At 34.6% G+C, this 21,908-nt stretch overlaps 1 protein-coding gene across 2 annotated transcripts in view; it reads right to left on the reverse strand.

Moving 5' to 3' along the window:
• Positions 1-527: 527 nt before the first annotated feature.
• Positions 528-21,908, reverse strand: part of Mtg (mind the gap) — a 69,557-nt gene continuing 48,176 nt past the window's right edge. Inside the window, exons 2-8 of one of the 2 annotated variants that reach the window (XM_021331580.3) lie at positions 6,985-7,107; positions 5,523-5,662; positions 4,122-4,467; positions 3,503-3,863; positions 2,672-2,846; positions 1,779-2,007; positions 528-1,563 (exon numbers count right to left, since the gene is read on the reverse strand). In XM_021331580.3, the coding sequence (XP_021187255.3) occupies positions 692-1,563; positions 1,779-2,007; positions 2,672-2,846; positions 3,503-3,863; positions 4,122-4,467; positions 5,523-5,662; positions 6,985-7,107 (2,246 nt within the window). In that variant the 3' untranslated portion in view covers positions 528-691. Of the gene's footprint in view, positions 1,564-1,778; positions 2,008-2,671; positions 2,847-3,502; positions 4,468-5,522; positions 5,663-6,984; positions 7,108-21,908 lie in introns of both variants that reach the window. The other variant, XM_021331579.3, reaches the window with a different exon arrangement.

Genomic DNA, 21,908 nt, shown 5'->3' on the forward strand with positions numbered 1-21,908 from the left:
AATTTTCAAGAGATCTCAATTTTAGTAGAAATTGGACGCATAGGTAACCTTGGTTGATCCAGAATTTTATGGTAAACGGCAAGTTCTAAGTTGACTAGTGCTCAGGACGGGAATACTACAGTTATTGTTTCGTGTCTCAGTCTAATAATTTGGGTAGATTAGGTGTTAAAATCAATTGGGTTGCAGAACCTTACTGCGCAGGTTTAAACTGGTTATTTCCACCATTTACAATGATTTGTATGAGTTGTGCAACCGCCCTTGCGGCAGCTGGTATCATTGTCTTCGGCCCCTTAATTTGTGAAAAATTACTATCTTGTCTTGTAAAATCTAAAAAATAGGTCCTCAAAAATGATTTTGTTAAATGTGATTTGTTTTTTGTAATAAAGTAATTTGTTAATGATATATTTTTACCCAGATATTTGTTTTATTCCTTACTCATTTCATATCTGTTAGATCCGGAGTATAATTTTTCGGGAATTGAATCAAATAGTGTAAATAAGAGTGATAGTTAAAATGAAACACTCGTAGAAATTAGGAAAATTTACTAAATAACTAACATACACCGTAATATCACTTGACTCCATTCAACTAGACTATTATAAAAGTACAAAAATTGAGCAAACACATGTCCACACGTATTGGCGAAATAAATAACTTACTTATGACACTTAACAAATTGACTAATTTCCGACTACGTTTTTGGACTATGTTTTTCAGGCGTTACTATTGTAATTGCGTGTTTCTTCGTTCTTAGTTTACCTAAAACTGCTTCGTCAAGTTTAGCTATCGCCGCACTGGGCGAAGGGAAAGCTCCCACTAATCTTGAATGTGATGTCGGCCTTACAATCTGTACTTTCTCATTATTCACAATAGCCATTTCTTTATCTTCATATTTCTCTGCACTTGATCTATAAAACCTTCTGATTGGAGCTGTGTGAGACTCGTTAGGGTTTACATCTTCAATTTGGTCTGTTAGTTTTTCCTGTCTTTCAATATTTTCTATTGGTTGTATATCTTGTTTTATTATTTCTACGCTTGGTGTGGTTACGGCAGGTTTTTGTGTTGTCGTAGTTGACGTAGTAGTAGTGGTAGTAGAAGTTGTAGTAGTGTGTACTACAGGGTTATTATTTTTTAATGTCATACGTCTTCTATGCTTCTTTTCCCTAGAATCATTTTCTGTTACATTTCCATTGGCGATATTAATACCAGCGTTAACAGTAATCAGTTTGAAGTCTGAAGTATTTTCAGCTGAGGTTGAGTTTCTCCTTGCAGTTTTTGCAGCACCAAAAGTTCTTGTACCCCTATATACGGGGGTCGCTTCTGTGGTTGTTTTACGATTTCTTTCATCAATGAGGGGAGTTGGAGTTACAAATTGAACATAGTTTGATGAGCTTGCAGTATTCTGTGTGTTGCCACTATTGGAAACAGCAGCAGAATTGACAAGAGCAGCTACATCTGCACCGTTAGGCTGAGCTGATGCGCTTGGAAGCGGAGCATCAGGACTTTGAAGAATAGACATAGCTTCTTTAATACCGTCCACGTCTTCGGGACTTGTTTTTTGACCTAGAAATAAAAAAACAAGATTTGAGTATAAAATCTTATGGCAAATAGAGAATCAGGCAGTGATTTCCACATATCATGAGAATTGATAATTAGGGACCATCCTATTCCAAAAATGATAAAGCTTGTAATTGTCGTCTCAGACAGTCTTTTAGGGTAACTTAGTTTCATTCAACCTTATTTAACTTAGGCTATAATAAAATAGAACTTATGCTTACCATCCTCCTGCATCTCCTTCTTATAAGACGAGAAGAAAGTAAGTGCCTTCATGAGCTGGTAGCTCTTAGACACGGGTATATTCGTGTCGTAGAGTTTCTTAGTATTCTTGCAGTCTACGTAGAACCACCAGTTGCACTTCAGGATGGTCTGGTCGAAGAGTGTGGACTCAGGACAGAGGAAGGATTTCATGACGAGACCATCGTCTGTTAGGGCACAGACGTGGAACACCTGGAATTAAAATATTTGATATTTTGAGGGATGTAGTTAAAAGAGGAAACAATTATCTATCTGTTCGGCTTTCACGTCAAAATGCCTGAACCAATTTAAATAAAATTTACACACAGATAGTCTAGACTCCCTGAGACGTAGGTAGACCCCGGCTTAGATTAAATAAGTTCATGAACTTAGATATTTTTAGGGATGAAGTTAAAAGTGAAAACAACTATCTATCTGGCTTTCACGTCAAAAAATAACCAATTTAAATAAAATTTACACACAGATAGTCTAGACTCCCTGAGACGTAGGTAGACCCCGGCTTAGATTAAATAAGTTCATGAACTAGAAACTTTTATTCAGGGCTCTTCCCTTTAAGTTACGACTATGAATTAAATGTATTCCTTTAGGATGATTCATATTTTCCAATACCAAGTTTCTCGTATTCTTTTGGACGAGCTTTGACCATTTATTTATTACTTTACTGATCTAGATAGATACATAGATACTTTATTAGGTACACCAATTTTATATTTTTGATCTTAGATCTAGTTAAGGTGGAAGACATAATGGGCGAACTTATTGCTAAGAACGATCTCTTCCAGACAACCTTAGGATGGATTGAGACGAGAAGGAAATGATTATACTATCTTGTTTTCATTTGTTACTCTTTACTCACCATACACCCAAGACTCTCATCGCCATACAACCCCGGGAAGTACTTCTGGTCGCCGCAGTGGAAGCTGGTCTCCGGCAGATCCACCTTGGACTGGAAGTGATCGTCGAAGTTCTTCTCGTAGCCCACCGGGTAGTACTCGCGGGGAGCGTTCATTACTTTGCCCGATATTGGGAATCTGGGAATTTGTTCGTATTTATTTGAATTATTTTAGGACTGTTGGTTGTTTTGAGGCAAGCATTTGTGTCATCGTCCCAAATATTTGCAAAGGATGATAAAATATTGCTCAGATTTTATAATTATAATAATTAAGAATTAACACCTTTTGTGTCCCATGAGCATGCAGCACAAATATTCCATATATGCAGATTTATATGATAAGCATAATACAGTAAAAAAACATAAATATAAATTAAACACACACATACATAATATATTATAGAAAGTTGCTCCAATCAATTTTTCTTATGGATAAAAATGATAAAATACTATAAATATCCCTTTGCAGCGTACCATTTGTGGTTTTGGTAAAAGATAAGCTATACCTAGTGCTTGCAAGCATTATTACATGTACCCTATTTTACCAGTTTGAAATCTAAGTATACCTTACTCGATTCGTAGACCCTCCATTGAAACTAAATACAACAAAGGTTATAGATTAACAGTACAACATTTCATACTAACATGCTGGAAATAGGTAACGTTCATCATAATTAAAATGGGTTTGGCTCAAAGCCTGTTGCTTTCGTTACTGACATCATCTAAAAACTATTTTCAAAATGGTCATTATTTAATTTACAACTCAAATATTTTACTATCGACACGGATACAAACCTTTTCGGCGGCTTCTGTGGTATCGCCGCAGTCAATATTTCAGGTTCAGGCTCTTGTTGGAACACGAAGGGCTGTTCCGTCGTCGTGGTGGTCGTCGACGACGTCGTAGTAGGCGCTGGTACCGGGATGTTCGCGTACTTGCTCAGCAACTGCTGCTGTCTCAACGCTATCGCCGCCTCAACAGCCTCCATAGAAATATTCCCAGCTTTAGCAATCTCCGCAATCTTCGAATTTATCTCCTCCTTATTAAACTTCAACACTGTGTCGTCTCCATAACCAGTTATAGAATTGTAGTCGTCAACCTTCTTCGTGTTATACACGACGTTGTTCGCGATATCGTGCACTTGATGGGGAACGGGATCTACAAAGTTAGAAAGAGGATTCTTTTGGATGATAGAATTAGGTGAGTAAGGTCTGTGTTCTTTGAATATTGGAGCGGGTATGAGTGATATAGCTTGAGAAGGTGGCATGGGTACGAAAGGATTGACAGTAGTCATGGTGTAAACTTTTGGAGGTTCTACAATGACGGGGGCTTGTGTGAATTTGATTGGTGAGAACTGGTCTGCAGTCATTTGTGATACCATTTTTGATATTTGGTTGTGTGATGGGTATAGCTCACTTTGGTATGCGAGTCCTGGGCCCTTGGATTGTGGGACTTGCAGAGGTGTGTAGACTTTTCTTGTTGGTGTTATAGGTAGAACGGTGAGGGTGTCTTCTTTTGGCGGTAGAGGTTTGAAGGCTGGTATTCCCATGGGCATGGGTTTGGCCATGGTGATGGTAGGTACTGGCTTGATGATGGTGGGTGCTGGCTTGGCGACAGTCGGTTCTACTGGAGCCTGGACTATGATGGGCTGCATGGTGGTAGAAACTCTTCGGTGCAGACTGGTCAGCTTGTCCATGGCTGATTGGTTGGGCCTGTTAGTGGGCGCCATTGGACGCATGATCCTGTTCTGTTTACCGCGCTTCTGAAATAAGAAATATTCAAATTAAATAACGAAGGGAAATTAACTATGCGACAAGGCTAAGTTAAAAATTAAAATAGCTGCAAATAATTTATATTTTTGTTTAATTCCAGTAAGGATATCTTTATTAGTGATCAGAATTCCAGTTGTGTATGAAGAAGTACGTAAATTAAAAGAATACCATTTCGTGAATTACACATTTACGTTGCATACAAACTGACATATCGATGCATAACATACTAAATTGGTCAATTGGTCAAGGTGTCTAAAAATAGTAAAAGACAAGAATAAAAATGTGATTATTGCTGAAGCTAAAGGTCATTTGGCTAGACCTATCATTAGCACAAAATGCAACCTAATTGTCTTATTCAATAGTAAAATCCTTGATGCACATTTTGTACCAAATGCAAAGAGATTACTTCTTATTTTAAACATGATGCTGGTACTGCTGAAATCTGCAATACATATTTCGGTTTAAATAATGATAGTTATTTTTGGTGTAATTGTCATAAAAATTACTAGTCTTGGTTTTAGCGTTGCCGTATAATAGAATTCTATATATAAGTCAAGGTAGTTACGTTTGTTTAATACAATTAAACTATGTCTATTTTCAAAAGATTACAATTCTTAACGATGCGTCCAAATCATTCCGTACAATGCAAATAATACTTTTTAACAGTCGCATAAAAGTTCATTGCAAAATCAGAATCGATTTTTTATTGCAGTATCAATTGAAGTTACAAAATGGTTTGCAGATTTTATCTGAGAATATAGTTATGAGTTAAAATTTAACAGCATCTTGTATGAAATTCTATCAAGATTGATTGAGAGTTATGATGACACATTTTTTCCCACGATAATTATGTAAAGACATGAAACCAAAAGGCCAAATGAAAAGAGTCTTGGGTAACCCAACCTGTGACCCAACCATTCCTTGAGAGGTGATAATAGGCTTTTGACCTTTTTTTAATTGACAACCTTTTTTGTGTAGACCACGACTCATTTACTAATCGAAAGACGATTGAAGACACAATATCATATTATCAAAATGACCTTACCTCCTGTTTAACATTAGTTCTGGATGGGTCAGCGAGCACGTTGGCAGGGGGGCCATTCTTCACGCTGACAGACCTTCTTCTGCTGGGGTCCAAGTTTGTTAGAGACTGCTCGAAACCCAGCTCATCACCAAGGCTGAAACCTGGAATTTGATATATTGGACAGTTTGACTATAGTTGGAAAATAAAACATGAAAAATATTCTTTTGCTGAATAATCTGATGGAGTAGTTTCCATTCAGAAATGGTTTAGCTAGTCATGTGTGATTTCAGGATCTCATTAACATTTACTTTGGTGGGACCATATTTACATGCCTTTTGAGACCAATGGTAACCTCCGTTGTATTCTCCACGTTTCAACAACTAAAGTAGCTTCATGTACATCTCCGGTTTAATTTCAGCTAACTAAAGTTTTTACAGAAGCCAGAAACCACTAATTGCCCCCGACTTTCACTGCAAAGATGATGTGACCATGAGTACTGGTGATTAAACTATTGTAACTAGCCTTCACTGTCTAGCCATTTGGCAATGTATGCTGTCTAGGAAATTACAGATGTAACTAAATTGAGCTTTTGTTGTAATCTGAAACGTGATCATAAGTCAAATAATTTTATTTAACGGACAACAGTAAAACTTATTATGTCTTAAAAAATCTTGCATAGTTCTTAACATGCTGTCTGTTTATCAAATCATTTTTTTTGTAATTTACCTTCTATCAATTTCTAAAAACACTTATTCAAACTTCATTCTTTTTCAATCTTCAATTCTTTCTCAATCTTTTCCTGATTGATTTTTATCACATAGTCTCAATAGAAAATAGTAAGTAGATACTCAAAATAAAATTTTGATTGCCTGGGTTCAATCGTCTTCAAAAACCCCCTTTAACGCTAGGTTTTGCTTCCACTCAGCTAACGAGACCAACATCGTGACACTCGATGCAAAATAGCTTTACAGCTAGAAACCCTAACTAGTTATACCATTCATCAGTATTTCTCTAATTAGAGAAACACGCATTTGTGTACAAACGTGATTTCCATTCATACCTCGTCAAGTGTCGAGTATTTCCACTCGTGAGTCCATCGCTAACGATATATGAATTTGAATAGTTATTGAAGATATGTAATTTATATGTTCATATCATTACGAGGTACGAGTATTTTAAATATATGGGTCAATAGATTAGTGTCATCAGAGTGTAGGATTGTCTGCATGTGATTTTGTGTTACTTTTCTTTTCGAGTTTCAAAATTGTTTTCTTATAAAACTTCGAAATATTATTCTACCCCAGCTCAGATTCAGGTCTTTGATGGCAATAAAATGAAGGTTTACACGTCTCCTGCTTTTTCCTGTCCTGATACCAAGTTTTTTGGGGTCGGCAAATTATGTTTATCGCTTCCATTCCTTTTAGTTTTGTCAGTCGTCATACTAACATCCACTTCTTTCGAAGTTTTGTTATACGGAACTCACCTAAACTAGCATGTGCTTTGATGCCTCCAAGATTCCGCACCCTGAACAGGCCAGATTTCTTGAAGGCGCAGTTGATCTTGAAACCGAAATCCGATTCCAGAACACATGTTGGCTGCACTATTTCTGAAAATACAAACAAAATACTCTTTAGTTTTTATCCTGAACAAGTCTCATATCATTGGAAAGCGGAGAAAAACAGACTATTTTTATGGATACACTAGCTTCTGCCCGCGATTTCACCCGCATCATCAATTAAAAAGGTCATCAAAAAAATCTTAGCTTAATAAATATTTATAATCATGAGGTAGCTTCAATTAGTATCATAATAATATGACTTAAAAATCTTTGCATAATTAATTTCCAATCTCGAGGGTCATAACGTAATTGATGTGGTAAAAATAAAAATATTTTTACAATCACTCAAGCAAAAATAATATTATGATAGCAACGTAATAAAGTAGGCATAAAATTGCCCAGTTAATCATAGCTTGATGTAATTACATATTTAGGCTACAAGGTCGTTAGTTTCCATTCTTTTTAAGAAGTCTGCTTTAATATGCAGTTTCCTTGAGGGTGCGTTTACATTGGAAGATACAGCGGACGGTATATTATTTTTTAAATTAGCTTCATCGTTTTCTGCTCGCTTGAACTGAATTCTAATTTCAAAAAACTCTACCTATATAATATTTGACGGAGATTGATTTTTAGCCGATGGTTTTTTTCGGGTAAGGGCCCATTTTTCGATAATCAGTTAACTTTTACCTAAGGAATAAATATGGCGGTTTGAAATGTTTCTATACAAAAGCTGTCAAAATGCAAAACATATTCTTCAGATAAAAGTTATCTGGTGATTGAAAAACTGACCCTTACCTAGCCATGTGCAAATAAATCTGTAGGATATAAACCAATAACAGAAAATTAAGGAAACAAGCTCAGATGCCGTTATAAAATGTGACTGTACCCATGTTAATGATTAGTCCAATCAGAATTCGAGCCAGAATTAAAGTCAATAAATGCAGTTATCACACGAATTTGTGTCAGATTTTGCTGTTTGTATATAATTTGGTTCAGATTCTAATGTTATACATTTATAAAGGAAATTGTAGCACAACATTCTAAGGTTGGTTTTGCAAATCAGTTGTTTGCGTATTCGTTCGTCATCGAGTGAATATAAATCAACTGCTAATCTTCCTAAACACAATATCATGAAGAACGTATTCTTGATTGATTGGATAGTTGAATAACACTTGAAATCGTTTGTTACATTTTCATACGTAATATTCATGAGTATTTATTATTTAACCTAACTGTAACTATCATGAAACACGCACAAAATCAATTTTGTTACTTGTTCAAAAATGTAGAAAATTCTTCTGCTTGAGTAGTTAAGTTGTGTTACTGCACTATTTAAATACAAGTGAAATCGAGTTAAAATACAGTTATATTATATCTTAAAAAATAATTATCTTATTAGCAAAATAACTTAATTACATTTTCCTCTAATCACTACAACAATTTAAGCCCAAACACGCAAGGATACATCTCTGATTAAATCATCTCTTGCTACTTAAAACATAGTCGGTGCACGCGCATCCTATTGCTAAATGTTTAACATAATGAGTGGTAATTGTAGACGGAACATTTTTCCGGCGGTATGCAAGTCCAGGATATTGGATGACCTAGATTTCTCCTCGTCCTATAGTTTGAGTCATAGTGTAGGCGAGGTTGAGAAGTACTAGCGTCTAGCTTGAATTTTACTCTGACTGTGGATGGCCAAAACAGGAATTGTTGGTTGTAACTATTTCTTATGTCACTTTAATTTCCATGTAAAATAATATCCTAATTGTTAAGAAGTTTCACTTTAAAAACACAAAGAGAGAGAATAGACAATGTTTTATTTATAGTAAAGCATTATCTCTATATGAACTGTCTGTTATATAGGCCTTTCAAAGACAAGCTATTTCCATTTTTAAAGCCAACATACCTATTCACACCAAACCTTCGTCAACTTTAACTCGAAAAATTATTTATTACTTACTTAAATGGTTTGTTTTGTTCTTTCATGAACGCTTTAACTTCCTTTTACGAATTGTTTTATTTTTTTTGTCCTTAAATTATACCTAGGTATTGTATTACAATTTAAAGACCCTTAACCTTCACTTCCGTGGCGCCTTGAGGGATCAATGACTTGGTTACTAGGCACTTCCCAATATTTTAAAACCGATTTCAATAACCTAACCATCTGTTGTTTTGCCTACTAACTACAACTAATAGAGATAAAATTTCGACATAAACCCCATAGAATTAATGACTAATGACGATTTTGATACATGCAGATTGGTCTTACGTTTACTGGAAAACAAAAGAATATCTATAGTTGCATACAGTGCATGGTGCAAACCAAACAGTAAGGTAATTAATTTCTGAGAATTAAGGTCTGACACGGAAACTGTCTGTCTGTCTGTCTTTTTATTCTATTTTGAGAATAATTTTAAAGCAGTTAACTTATGGTGACTTCCTTAAACTTGTGAGATAACGTTGTTAGTGGCTTTTACTTTCTTAAAATGGTGGCTAACGGTGTCTTGTGGGCAGCGGGAAGCGACCGCATACTGATGGTTATATTATGAGTTTGTGATGTCATTCTCTGTTTATGCATCTTTCTTTTGAGATTTGTAGAAAGCTTGGTGAAGAATTTAATAATTTTATAATATTTTGTTTAGGTACTGTTGTAACCAAATGTGCATGTAGGTACTATGTAGCTTGGCCTTAATTTAACTTCTATATTTAATAATGGTAGTGTCGTAGTATTTTATAAAAGTTTTTGGTTGAAAAATGCGAAGGCATTTTCTCAGCTGCGTATTACAATATTACAATTATATTGTACAATGTCTGGTAATTAAACAAAGTTTATGCAGCCTGGCATGCTGTATTCGTTCACCTACACAGTTTAACCTATTTAATTTACTTTGTAAAGGCCTTTATAGGCTCGGCTCACGATTGCGCTGTTTATTTACTGCTATTCTTAGTATTATAATAGAGCATAATCTACTTAGCCCACTTGATCTGCGCGCTTATTCAAGAGCTTTGTGTTGGTTGCAATCATTAATTAGCGGTTGTTGTTTACAACCTACAGAGAAGATTGATTATTGATTTATTAACAAGAACAGGAATTTACCTAGTTATGTAGTTACTTAATTTCTCAGAAAGTTCTTTGTAGGTGGCTAAATAAACACAGAAGTAGCTTCTACATAACTTGAGTAAGTACCTATCTCACCAGCATGCATTTCCAACGTGGTGAGAATGGGCAAAACCTTTAAGCTTAGGGGAGGCTTTTGTCCTGCTGTGGATGTTATTCGGAACCTAGAGATCCTGACTTCCAGAGCAATATAAAAAAATACTTATACAAAAGTTTTGTTTAAGTCAAGGATAATGATTTTCTCTTGTAGTTAAGATGCAGTTGCAATCACACCTCTTGACTCTTTAACCTTGAAGATAATTTTAAATAATTATTTATGATTCCACCTTAGTATTTTTTCATTGCAATGTTATTCATAGACAGTGTTGACATAGTGTTAAGAATATACTTTCAAGAAGCACATCTTTCAAGGTTGGCTTACCCAATAACTTATTCGGATATATTGCAATCGTCATCGCTATCTGAATGGAAAATTAATGTTAGAATCTATATGTTAATCGTAATGGGACTATTAATTAATATTTGCTACTTTTAATTAGCTGCTGGATTATAGTATAGTGGGCAGTAGAAATGAGATATGCAGGAATGTTTTTTTGGATGAATCTTGGTAGCCGTAGAAATATTTTTATGATACGGAATATATAATAGACTTTCGCTGCTAAAGTTAATTAATTGGAAATGATCACCAACTGTTTAGAGGAAAACTTGAGAGGTGAAAAAAAGGTTTGATATATGCAAATTATTGTGAAAAGAGGAACTTTGGCCTTCTATCATATAAAGCTAAAGTTTTTATAGAAATATGGTTCTTTAATTTTATCGCTTATTACTACCTACTTGTAAATAATAATAGGTTACTGCATTATATTGCTAGTTATATTTGCGTTTGATCCCCATATCTTTTCACTACCACAATTTGTCTTTCTGTTTATTACCGTGAAAGACATCTTTCTCTTGTAACAGTTACCACAGAGCACTCTTACTTGAGCAGTGTGGCGATGTGATAAGTCTAATTACGTTGCGTCGAGTGAACCGCGCCAGTAATCACGGTATCTAAGTGGGTTTAGCTGGTTATTATTATAGAAGTTGTAATCTGAATGTTGCAAAAATGTAAAATGAAACGTTAGAAAGGAAAGGTGAGATTACCTAAATAATTATTTTTAATCAGAAGTCATGAAGCCGTGAATCTATTTAGTAAACACTAAATGTAGTTCTGTCTGTCTGTAGTTATGTCTATCGTGCTTCCAGGCAAAAACTATACTGATGCGATTTCAATATCCTACTTGGTACGCACTCATGAATTGTGTAGAGATAGACTACTTTTTACCCGGTTACGGAAAGTACTTTACCCATGATGCCTGAGTAACCATGGGGAGCCGATAGTACGTCATTAAAGTTCGATTTACCTAAATTCGATTGTAAAAGATTACATAATATTCGTCTTGTAAACCCAAAATCCCAGGTCATTGACTCAACAAGAACCACGCAATAATATGCAACAATAACAATGATTCTGATTCATCTTTCTGGATTTAGATCCGGATCCCGAGACAGACCGGACTTGACAGAGATGAGTCAAATATGGCATACTTATTACTTTGATACGGTATGTTGTCACTTTCGTTTACGTCCGGATTTTTTGGTTTTACCACTTTTTTGAATATCTATGATGTTAATATTTAAAAGATTAATATAATTAGTTTAGTCATTCTTTAGTAGGTACTCAAGTACTTAAATAAATATCTTGTGACTTGTCTTACACACTATCACCGAGTCCTATAAACAGTACTTCTACCTACATACATACTCTATCTATATGAAAATAATCTACACAAACACAAATTAACCTATCAACTTCACTGTTGCTGCTCAGCTGCTCACACGCACCTTATTACTGCAAGGAAATAGGTAATTAAACATCAGCCATTGATCCGTGGCTGACCATATGGACACGTAAACTACCTATATAACAGTAGTGTGTGTAAGTATGTGTCAAAAATGTCTGACCAGTGGTACGGTGCGTGGCTTGCCGGATGTCTGGGAGAAAGGCGGCTCACTTGTTTGTGTGGCGTTTGCAAATATATTTAAGGTAAAAGGCGTTTTGTAGAGAGAGGTATATGCTATAGCTTTTGTATTTAAAATATTTATTTAATTAAGTGTTTAATGTACCAAGTGTTATCCCATCTCTTGTAGACAAAAATAGTGGTGAGAGGTAAAATCTGTATGGGAATACTCAAGAGCGCGTGACTTATACAAATAATGTAGTGTTTCAATCTATTAAGATTATGTTTATATATTTAATTAAATAGCATAACTCATTAGTTACCTATACTATGAAGACAGAATTTTGCAATAAACAGCTCACGTATATTGGTATTGTGCGAATTCCAAACAGCAAGACGGATCCGATTTTTCGATACTTAATTCGACTGTGAGGTCAACACATCCATTCGATTTAGTAATCGGTATTCAGTTACTATCGATTACTATGTTGCTCGATCGACAGAGAATCGATTTACCATGCACGGACCATTCACAGCTATTTTACGATGATTTGAATTTATATTTTTAGGATTCGGACTACAGATTGCAATTCATCGCATGTTTGTCTTTTTGATCTTTCACCTTGAATAGCTCAACGCCTGAAAATGCAACCTAATGATACTTTTGTTAGAACAGTATATAAAGAAACCACCTCTGCTCCAAAACACACACGTGTAAGCTAATTGGCTAAGCTTTATGCTAATAACAAAAAAAAAAAGAAAACATAAAACACACGGATTTTCCAAACGCCCTTAATAGCCAGTAACGCAGCTGTCACAAAATTTCTACTTTATAGAAACCGGTTAAACAAGCATGGTGTTCAGAAATAACTATAAATTAGGTATATTGAGTGAAAAGTGAAAATAACCGTGAACGCGATTGACGAAGCGTGCTGGCGGACATCTGTGAAATATGTGCTAGAGGGTACACCATTGAGGCTTTAGACTTCAATGAAAAATTGTAGAAAGAAGAATGAAAGTGGAATAAAGTAAATTTTTAACTAAAGAACATTCCAGGCTTTGAGACTAATAAGTATAATGACTTGATGCCGCCAATGGTGTGACATCATTTCCGTGGGAACTACCCCGTTACCCGGATTAAGAGTAACCTTTAACCTTTCTTGATTCACTTTCCACTGGCCTCATTATTATTTCAAGCGAACAAACAAACAATCTTTATCATATTTGTTCGTGATTAAGTATACGTACAATAAATGCGTTAAAATAAGGTACCTCCGTTTTTCAGTCTATCTGTAACCACTTACAAGTTGTTATGGCCAAAAACACAAACTTGGAGAAAATCGTTTGGTATCTTCACCCTGGAGTGGCGTAACTACAATGGTGCAATAAAGGAAGACATGGCAGAAATATTCAAAATTCCAAAATCAGCAACTGTCTGTACTTTTCATAGCCTAACCTGACTAACCACAAAGGCGATCGCAATAAGAATTATCGCGTTCATATCAGCGTATAATGCTATCAATTGTGCGACCAGACAATTGTAGACCACAGAATGAAGATGTACAGTTGTGAAGGTAAAAATACCTACTATCGTTCGTAAAAATGTCACTCACACAAATATATATGCATCGACGTGCTTTTATCGGCGCCTCTCGGTGCTGTCAGTACTGAGTGTCGTTTGTGAGTGACATTGTTACGAATGTTAGTACGTAGCTTCACAACTGTTTACAAGAGAATATATTTAAACTGTGGTATAATGCTATCAATTCTGTGACAGTTGCTACCAACAATTCAAAGATACACCCACCATTATTGAAATCATACAAATTGTAACTGACAAAATGATAGAGCGATGAAACAATGGGTGATTTAATTTCACTGGTTTAGTCAATAGGAACGGAAATTAAATTGGTGAAAATAGAAAATTATGGAGTTCTGAAGTTGATAACGAAGTCAATGGGAAAGTCACGTCGCTCTACAGATCTTCGACTAAATTATATTGATGCTAACATGGCAACGGTAAGCTTCGGGATTTTTATCTAGCTAGTCTATTCTGTCGTAAAAAACAATAATGAAAACAGGAAGGCTAAATCTTACTATCAGTCTATGTGATCTAACAGTTCAGATTTCAATCATTGTATGTCGCTAAGAACATCTTAAGAATGTGTATTATAATTTATGGGTGCAGGTAAATCACACTATCTAGATTTACTATTCAATCTTACACCTTTAAGACTTTAAATCCCAATCTTGATTCTTTATACGTTTACTCTTCGTATCTTTTCTCTTTGACTTCAATCACACTTTCATATACCTAACAATTTGTAAATGTCATCTTTTATAGATATTGATTAATGTGTAATCTATACTGCAGGTTCAGAGGTCAATTTTTACCGTTAAAGTTGAATGACACTCGCTCTTTGATCTCCCATCGAATGGTGTCAAATAATTTGTATTTCGGCTACATTGTTGGCTGGCTTACAAAGTTTCATTTAATGGGTATTTTAAATAGTAGCTTTTGACAGCAAGTGGCCCATCCCTTGACCCCTGAAGATTCAATATTCTTTTGTATTGATTTTGATGCAATCGCTACAATGATACTAACGTCGTCGACATTAAAAACTCCAATATAAGATTGCCAAATATTTTAAATTAATGTGTCATTATGAGATTTACGACCTTTTAATTGTTATCTAGTATTTCGATAATTAAATCCCATAAATTACTAAAATATTTTCCAGCAACTTAATTTAATATTGTTTAATCCTATTCACTCACATAGCCTTCAGACGTGTTTAAGACCGAAATTAATTTTATGACACACTAGCTTCTGCCAGCGGTTTCACCCGCATCCCGTAAAAACCTCTGCACGAACCCGGATAAGTAGCCTATAGCCTTCCTCGACAAATGGGCTATCTAACACTGAAAGAATTTTTCAAATCGGACCAGTAGTTCCTGAGATTAGCGCGTTCAAACAAACAAACAATCAAACTCTTCAGCTTTATAATATCAGTATAGATTCAGCTTTATAACATGTCTATATGTTAGTATAATATTTCAGTGTCCACAGAAATATTTGAAAACTGCAGTGTCCTATGAAAGATAAATCCAATCTTACCACTCTGGGCAGTATGGCCATAGGACCATTCCATCTTCCACCACATAAGTTCAGTAGTCACACTGGAATTATTCCAATGACATCACGACTTTCACTGGACATTGGAAGCCGTTAAAATATCATGTTTATACCGTGGGGTCACTTTCCATTTCGATGGGAAAGTCATTGCCACGGATGTCAACGGTCACCGTATTATAATGTTGCTCATGATTATAATTGTTACGGTATAAATGATTTTAGATGACCTGTTATTACGCTGGTATATATTTTGTAATGGTAATGTTTGTGATTTGGCTATGAATATGGTGCAATGTTTGGGATTATAGTTTTGTCATCGTTTTAGATTACACAAATCGGTCACTTGAGATGTAAGTGGACTTATGGGAAAAAAATTACGACATAGGGAGTATGTTTTATCATTAACCCAGCACCAAAAACAAGCCAGAATTCGTTAAAGAGCTTTGTGGTATTGTCCCCTCTACCCTCTAGACCTTCACTAGTCTTGTACCGAGTTCCTAGTGACTTGGAATTGGAGAGGGTGCGTAGTTTTCTTACGAATATGAAGCATACTAGAAAATATATTTCTCAGTAAGTCTATGGTCGAAATAATATAGTTTACGTTTACAATCGTGTTGAGTTACCCTGCGATTACGGTCATTGGATCACCGGGTGAACACACTGTAATGGCGACTAATGATCTTGCAGCGTTGTGTAAAGGCCAATAACTCACTAAATACTTGTTGTAAGCGTAGTTAGTGATACGTGCAATTTAATATATTGTACTACAGGTTACTGTAATGCTTGTCGGGGCTGCAGGATTGTGCGAAAGAGTTACCGCGACCCTTGTACACAAAGAGCTCCAGAAAGAACATGGGTTTTGGTCAGTAAAATTCTGACACTCCTTCCCGATGCACCCATTTCCCATCTCAAAAAAAATGGTTAAATAAATAAAAAAGCCTTATATTTCTTGCATTACAGTAGGTATTTACAAAGTAAGGATAAAGTTATAATATTATTTATACAACTCTTAAAAAGTATCAAAACTGAAACTGATTCATGTGCAAGAACCCCTCCCTAGGCGAAGGTGAAGGCCTCCTCTAAAGATTTCCATTTGTCTCTGTTTTGGGCTATTTGGGTCCAGCAGGGTCCCGCTATTTTTATTATTTCGTCGGCCCATTTCGAACGGAACTAACCAGTGATGCCAAAATTAGACAAGGTTTCTGACACGCTAATTAACAAAATCAGAAACCTTTACAAGCTGGTTTTGTTGATTATCATGATGGATGGGTATGAGGCTTATACATATACTTATACCAAATAGGTATACATGAAATGGTACATAGCATTTAAAAGTTTCGCAACATTTGGTTACGACACAAACCTATCTCAAACCCTTCTTATGGGCTTTTCCTTTCAAAAGGCATAATTTATCCCTAGATCACAAAGGCTCATCGAACAAAAGACAGCCATAAGTTAACAAAAGTACGGTCATCATCTGCGCAGACGCATGTAAGTTAAAGATTTTACATCGTAAAAACCTGCGACTTCACACGGGACAATGGGTCGTAAAATTAGTCATATGCCTCTCTCCGTTTAAAGGTATTTTCTATGAGATTTCTGAATACGAGATTGGCAATTATTGTTTTCTACGCGTTAAGCATAAATAGCAGATAAAAATGCTGTTTCTTCATATGTAATATGACAAATGTTAGGCAAGTAATAAATCCGTGGATTGACGATAGTTTGATCTAAGCCTGTGAATGGGTATGGAAGCCAATACAGCTGAATCATACTCTATCAATTTAGACTGTAGTACAAGCAACCTTCTGCATCAATTCACAAACTGGTAACATCAAGACTGTTTTGCTGTTTATTATTGTTCCCAAAATGTTTATACTTCTAACGATTTTTGACAAACTGCACATGCTCTAGGCAGTCGGCTTAATGTTACCACAGATTACCTAATAAATAAATCTAATAGTTACTTGATGTTACGTTAGAAAGGAATGCTCCCTGTGAGAAGGCACTTTAGTAGCCAATAGTTCAGATTATAAACACTAGACTTCATTTTATATCGGACTGCAACAAAGTTAGGTAACTTAGCCTATTCAAGTAATAAATAACTTATTACACAAACTCGGGTTAGAGGTTAGGTAGCACAGTAACTATGTGCAAGTCTCATGTCACGTGACCTTTTGCAAATGTTTAAAAGACTTTTGTTTTTTTTTTTAACTAAGTAAGGTGAGATAAGAAACAATTGCAATTATTTGAGCAAATACTCTTACCTCCCCACTCAGAGACATTTACAGCCTTACTTATAAAAATCAACAAATCATCTTCTAAGCATTGTTTTAACTAATTACTACTTAAAGCCTTAAGTAGTGATTAAATTATTTTGACCTATAAACGTTGCTTAAGCATGTCTTAAGTAATGAACAGATAATGGCATAAAAACATACTAATTTTATTTTTAGCTATTATCATTAGCTTAAAAAAATATTTATCATCAAAACGTTGTGTAATGGCAACAATGGCATCCGTAAAATATAAAATTAAAAAGTTGAGCTGTCAATAAACCGGAAATGAAAAATCAGCTGGTAAGAATCCAGCCATTTTGATAATTAGCGGGTTAAACAAGGGTGTGAGGCTACTTAATTTGACAGCTCATTTAAGACATTGCTAAGAAAATGATTTAGGTAAGCCACGTTTATAAGAAAGATTTTTTCTTAAACACCCCTTAAGTATAACTTATTATTTAATTCACATTTATAAGTAAGACTGTTAATGATTACTTAAGTCACTCCTTAATGACGGAATGTCATACAAATCCTTCACTAAGGAATGGCTTAAGTAACCATTAAATGTCTCTGAGTGGGGAGGTTAAAGTTTGATTCAAATGCTGCAGGCAAAATATAAATCTGTCATGATTTGAATTTCTGACAATATTTGATTTTAACGAATCAATTTTATACGTACTATTTGGATCAAGAAAATGATCACCTGAGGCTGACAACTGTTAACGGAAACATAAATTTTGCTCCGGTCACTAAAATACTTAAGTGCTGACTGGGTTTTTATATCAGATAAAGGTACTTAGGTTTTGAAATACGGAATACCAAATATGGTACGTTACGTAAGCAGGGCAGCGTTCATGGTAGTATTCCTGAGATAAACAAATTCTTCAGCTCTATGACAAATGAATAATAAATTTAATATGGATAATATAAATGCAAAATGCTAACCAGTATTAATTAGTATTGTGGTTTTCAGGCTGCCACTGTCATCCCCGTCAATACCACAAACATTTAATACGCAACTCAATGTCGACGTAAATACCTATATACTTCCTAAAGTGATGAAAAAATGTCATCATACATAGCCTCATAGACAACTAAATCTTTCTAATATATATGTAGGTATCTATCTACACATACATACCTACTGTTTCTCGGGGTTTCAACCTTTGTTGCAATATTTTGACGCATTTATAATTGAAATTCAAACATAATTTAATAGTAGCATCAATTAAGTCATTCGAATCAAATGCATAAATTATGTATTAGATTGCAAAAGCAGTGATTTAATCGCCAAATGTTTAAAATTAATTATTTAACAATTTTACGTCAAGATCCGGTTCGTTCAATTATAATAACCGCTAATTTTAAAATGTATTAGCGGATTCGTAAATAACTTTTATCTAACTATTTCTATATTTAACTGAGCTGAGGAATTACATATTGATGCACAACTAAATAACATATTAAGTTGTATCAAAATTAGGTACATATTATGTATATTTTTTTAAACCATGACTCTTGCAACGCATTTACTTTTTATAAATTTTCAGATTACAATTTACGAAAAGAAAAAGTTCTTTAATAACTCTTTAATAACAAACAAAAAGTTTCATTAGTAATAGGTACTTAAATACAAGCAGTTTCACAAAATGTCAAATAAACGCAGTTATTACGCACTGTTGAGCAGAAAAGTATGAGTCAACATGTTTACCAATTTCATACAAAAACTCTATGAAATTCTTGCTGAACACTGACTATTTTCTAATGCACTATTATAATAGGTAAAGGTACATATTTATTTGAAATACGGAGCGAATATTTTTTAAAGATAATGTATGACATGTTCAAAACATGTTTATTTTCAATCTCTCTGTCTAATTTCTTTAAAGTCATATTTGGGAACCCTGTATTGAAAATGCTAAAAACTAAATTAACTGCTACTCAGCTGCATTCAAACCATCCCAAAGTACGCGAATTTACCTGTAAAGAAAAGAGAATGGAATTAGTCATACTTAAATGTAAAAAAGTGTTTTTACTGATTTACGTAAGCACTTAAGACCACCAATTGAGCAGTAATTAGTGAAACATTTTTGAGAAATGGAAAAGCTGTAAATTGTGTGAATTGTAAATTGAAAAAAAAAATAGATGACTTTCTGTCATGCAAGCAACGACGTCAAAATACAATGTTACTGTGAGATCAATCAGTAAGAACAATTTTATGCTATGTATATGGAGAACATAGATTCTATTAGTGAGACGTTTTGACGTCAGAAATCTGAATAAGATGGATATGCAATTCATTTATAGTTTTCGATGTATTTAATCACTTCGTCATTGAAATTCGATTGGCAGCCATACGTACGAGTTTATTGACATAATTAGCTATATGACCTTATTCATGGCAAAAGTTTAATATTTCCGCGTTTTTTTAACCTATCAGGCCATGTCAGAAATAGATTTACATATTAAAGAGACAGGATTTTAATTCTCAGGTATTCAACTGAAAAATTATGTTGCGAGTAAACCAATTTATAATCGGAAAATACGTCTTGGCTTAGCATTGCCACGGGCAAATACTACAGCTACATTCACCTAAGGATGGATTCATATTAGAGAAGAAACGAAGCTCTCTCGCAACATAGGTATACCTACTTCTGATATTGACTTTTAAAGCAAGTACAGTCAGCGCCAAAAGTCGATGAACAGAATCAACATGACAAAACACCTGTTCACAATAAAATGCCATAAGTTATAGTCGCAACTAGGAAACAAAATAGACTGTACACCAGAAACATACAAAAGTCGTTAAACACGAGTATTTCAAAAGTATCTGTGCACTAGTATTCCTAAAGTCGCTGTACACCATCAATCCAAATGTCGCTGAACATCATTGTATCAAAAGTCACTAAACAGCAGTAAATACAAAATTAGGTTAACAAAGTGTATTTTTAATGTTGCCGTGTGTTAATCTACTTTTGACGCTTATGTTGTTCAGCTACTTTTGGGACAGTACTTGCTGGACCTTACTAATGTATGGTAACTCGTTAGCATCTATTTCAATAATTTTAACAATTATTTTGGAAATACACTCTTTTGCAAAAAAAACGGGCACCTATGCGAAATCTTAGTTTTAAGGACTTTACGTGTATTTCAAAGGGTTTTAATGATTGTAGTATGTTTCTAGCATCAAAAGGGTTAGCCGAGCATGCGTGAGAGTGTATTCTAAATTTGAATTTTGTACAATTGCTAAGAAATTGGTTAAACCTTGTTTTGGACTTTAAATTGGTTTTGTCGCAGCCCAATGTACTGATACTCCTCTAAATAGTGTTTAATTATGAAAAAGCGATATTTTAAAACACGTAGGTGTAATATCTAAACAGAAGAACGCTTTACACTAAAATACCGAAACTCTTAACATTGCCATCAATCATCAGTATAGCCCATTTAGAGCAGGTGAAAATTTTATCAAATACGCATAGTTTTTCAAAAATGTTTTATCTAACAAAAAGGTACATTAATCATTAATTAAAACTGCATTATCAGTTTTCTGAAAATCACTTCAAAAACTTTTCAAAACACCGACGAACTTTCTGCCAGCAATTAGTCCAAAACAAGGTTTAACCAATTTCTTAGCAATTGTACAAAATTCAAATTTAGAATACACTCTCACGCATGCTCGGCTAACCCTTTTGATGCTAGAAACATACTACAATCATTAAAACCCTTTGAAATACACGTAAAGTCCTTAAAACTAAGATTTCGCATAGGTGCCGGTTTTTTTTGCAAAAGAGTGTATTTCCAAAATAATTGTTAAAATTATTGAAATAGATGCTAACGAGTTACCATACATTAGTAAGGTCCAGCAAGTACTGTCCCAAAAGTAGCTGAACAACATAAGCGTCAAAAGTAGATTAACACACGGCAACATTAAAAATACACTTTGTTAACCTAATTTTGTATTTACTGCTGTTTAGTGACTTTTGATACAATGATGTTCAGCGACATTTGGATTGATGGTGTACAGCGACTTTAGGAATACTAGTGCACAGATACTTTTGAAATACTCGTGTTTAACGACTTTTGTATGTTTCTGGTGTACAGTCCATTTTGTTTCCTAGTTGCGACTATAACTTATGGCATTTTATTGTGAACAGGTGTTTTGTCATGTTGATTCTGTTCATCGACTTTTGGCGCTGACTGTACCTATCTAATTAGCAAAACAGCATAAAAACATATCCGACCTTTAAGCGAAAAGCGATGATAATTTCTGCAGAAAGACAGTTTATAATGCTTTTTCTTTCTGTCTTATATTA

Source organism: Helicoverpa armigera, chromosome 23, assembly GCF_030705265.1.
Source record: "Helicoverpa armigera isolate CAAS_96S chromosome 23, ASM3070526v1, whole genome shotgun sequence".
Classification (NCBI taxonomy): Eukaryota; Metazoa; Arthropoda; class Insecta; order Lepidoptera; family Noctuidae; genus Helicoverpa; species Helicoverpa armigera.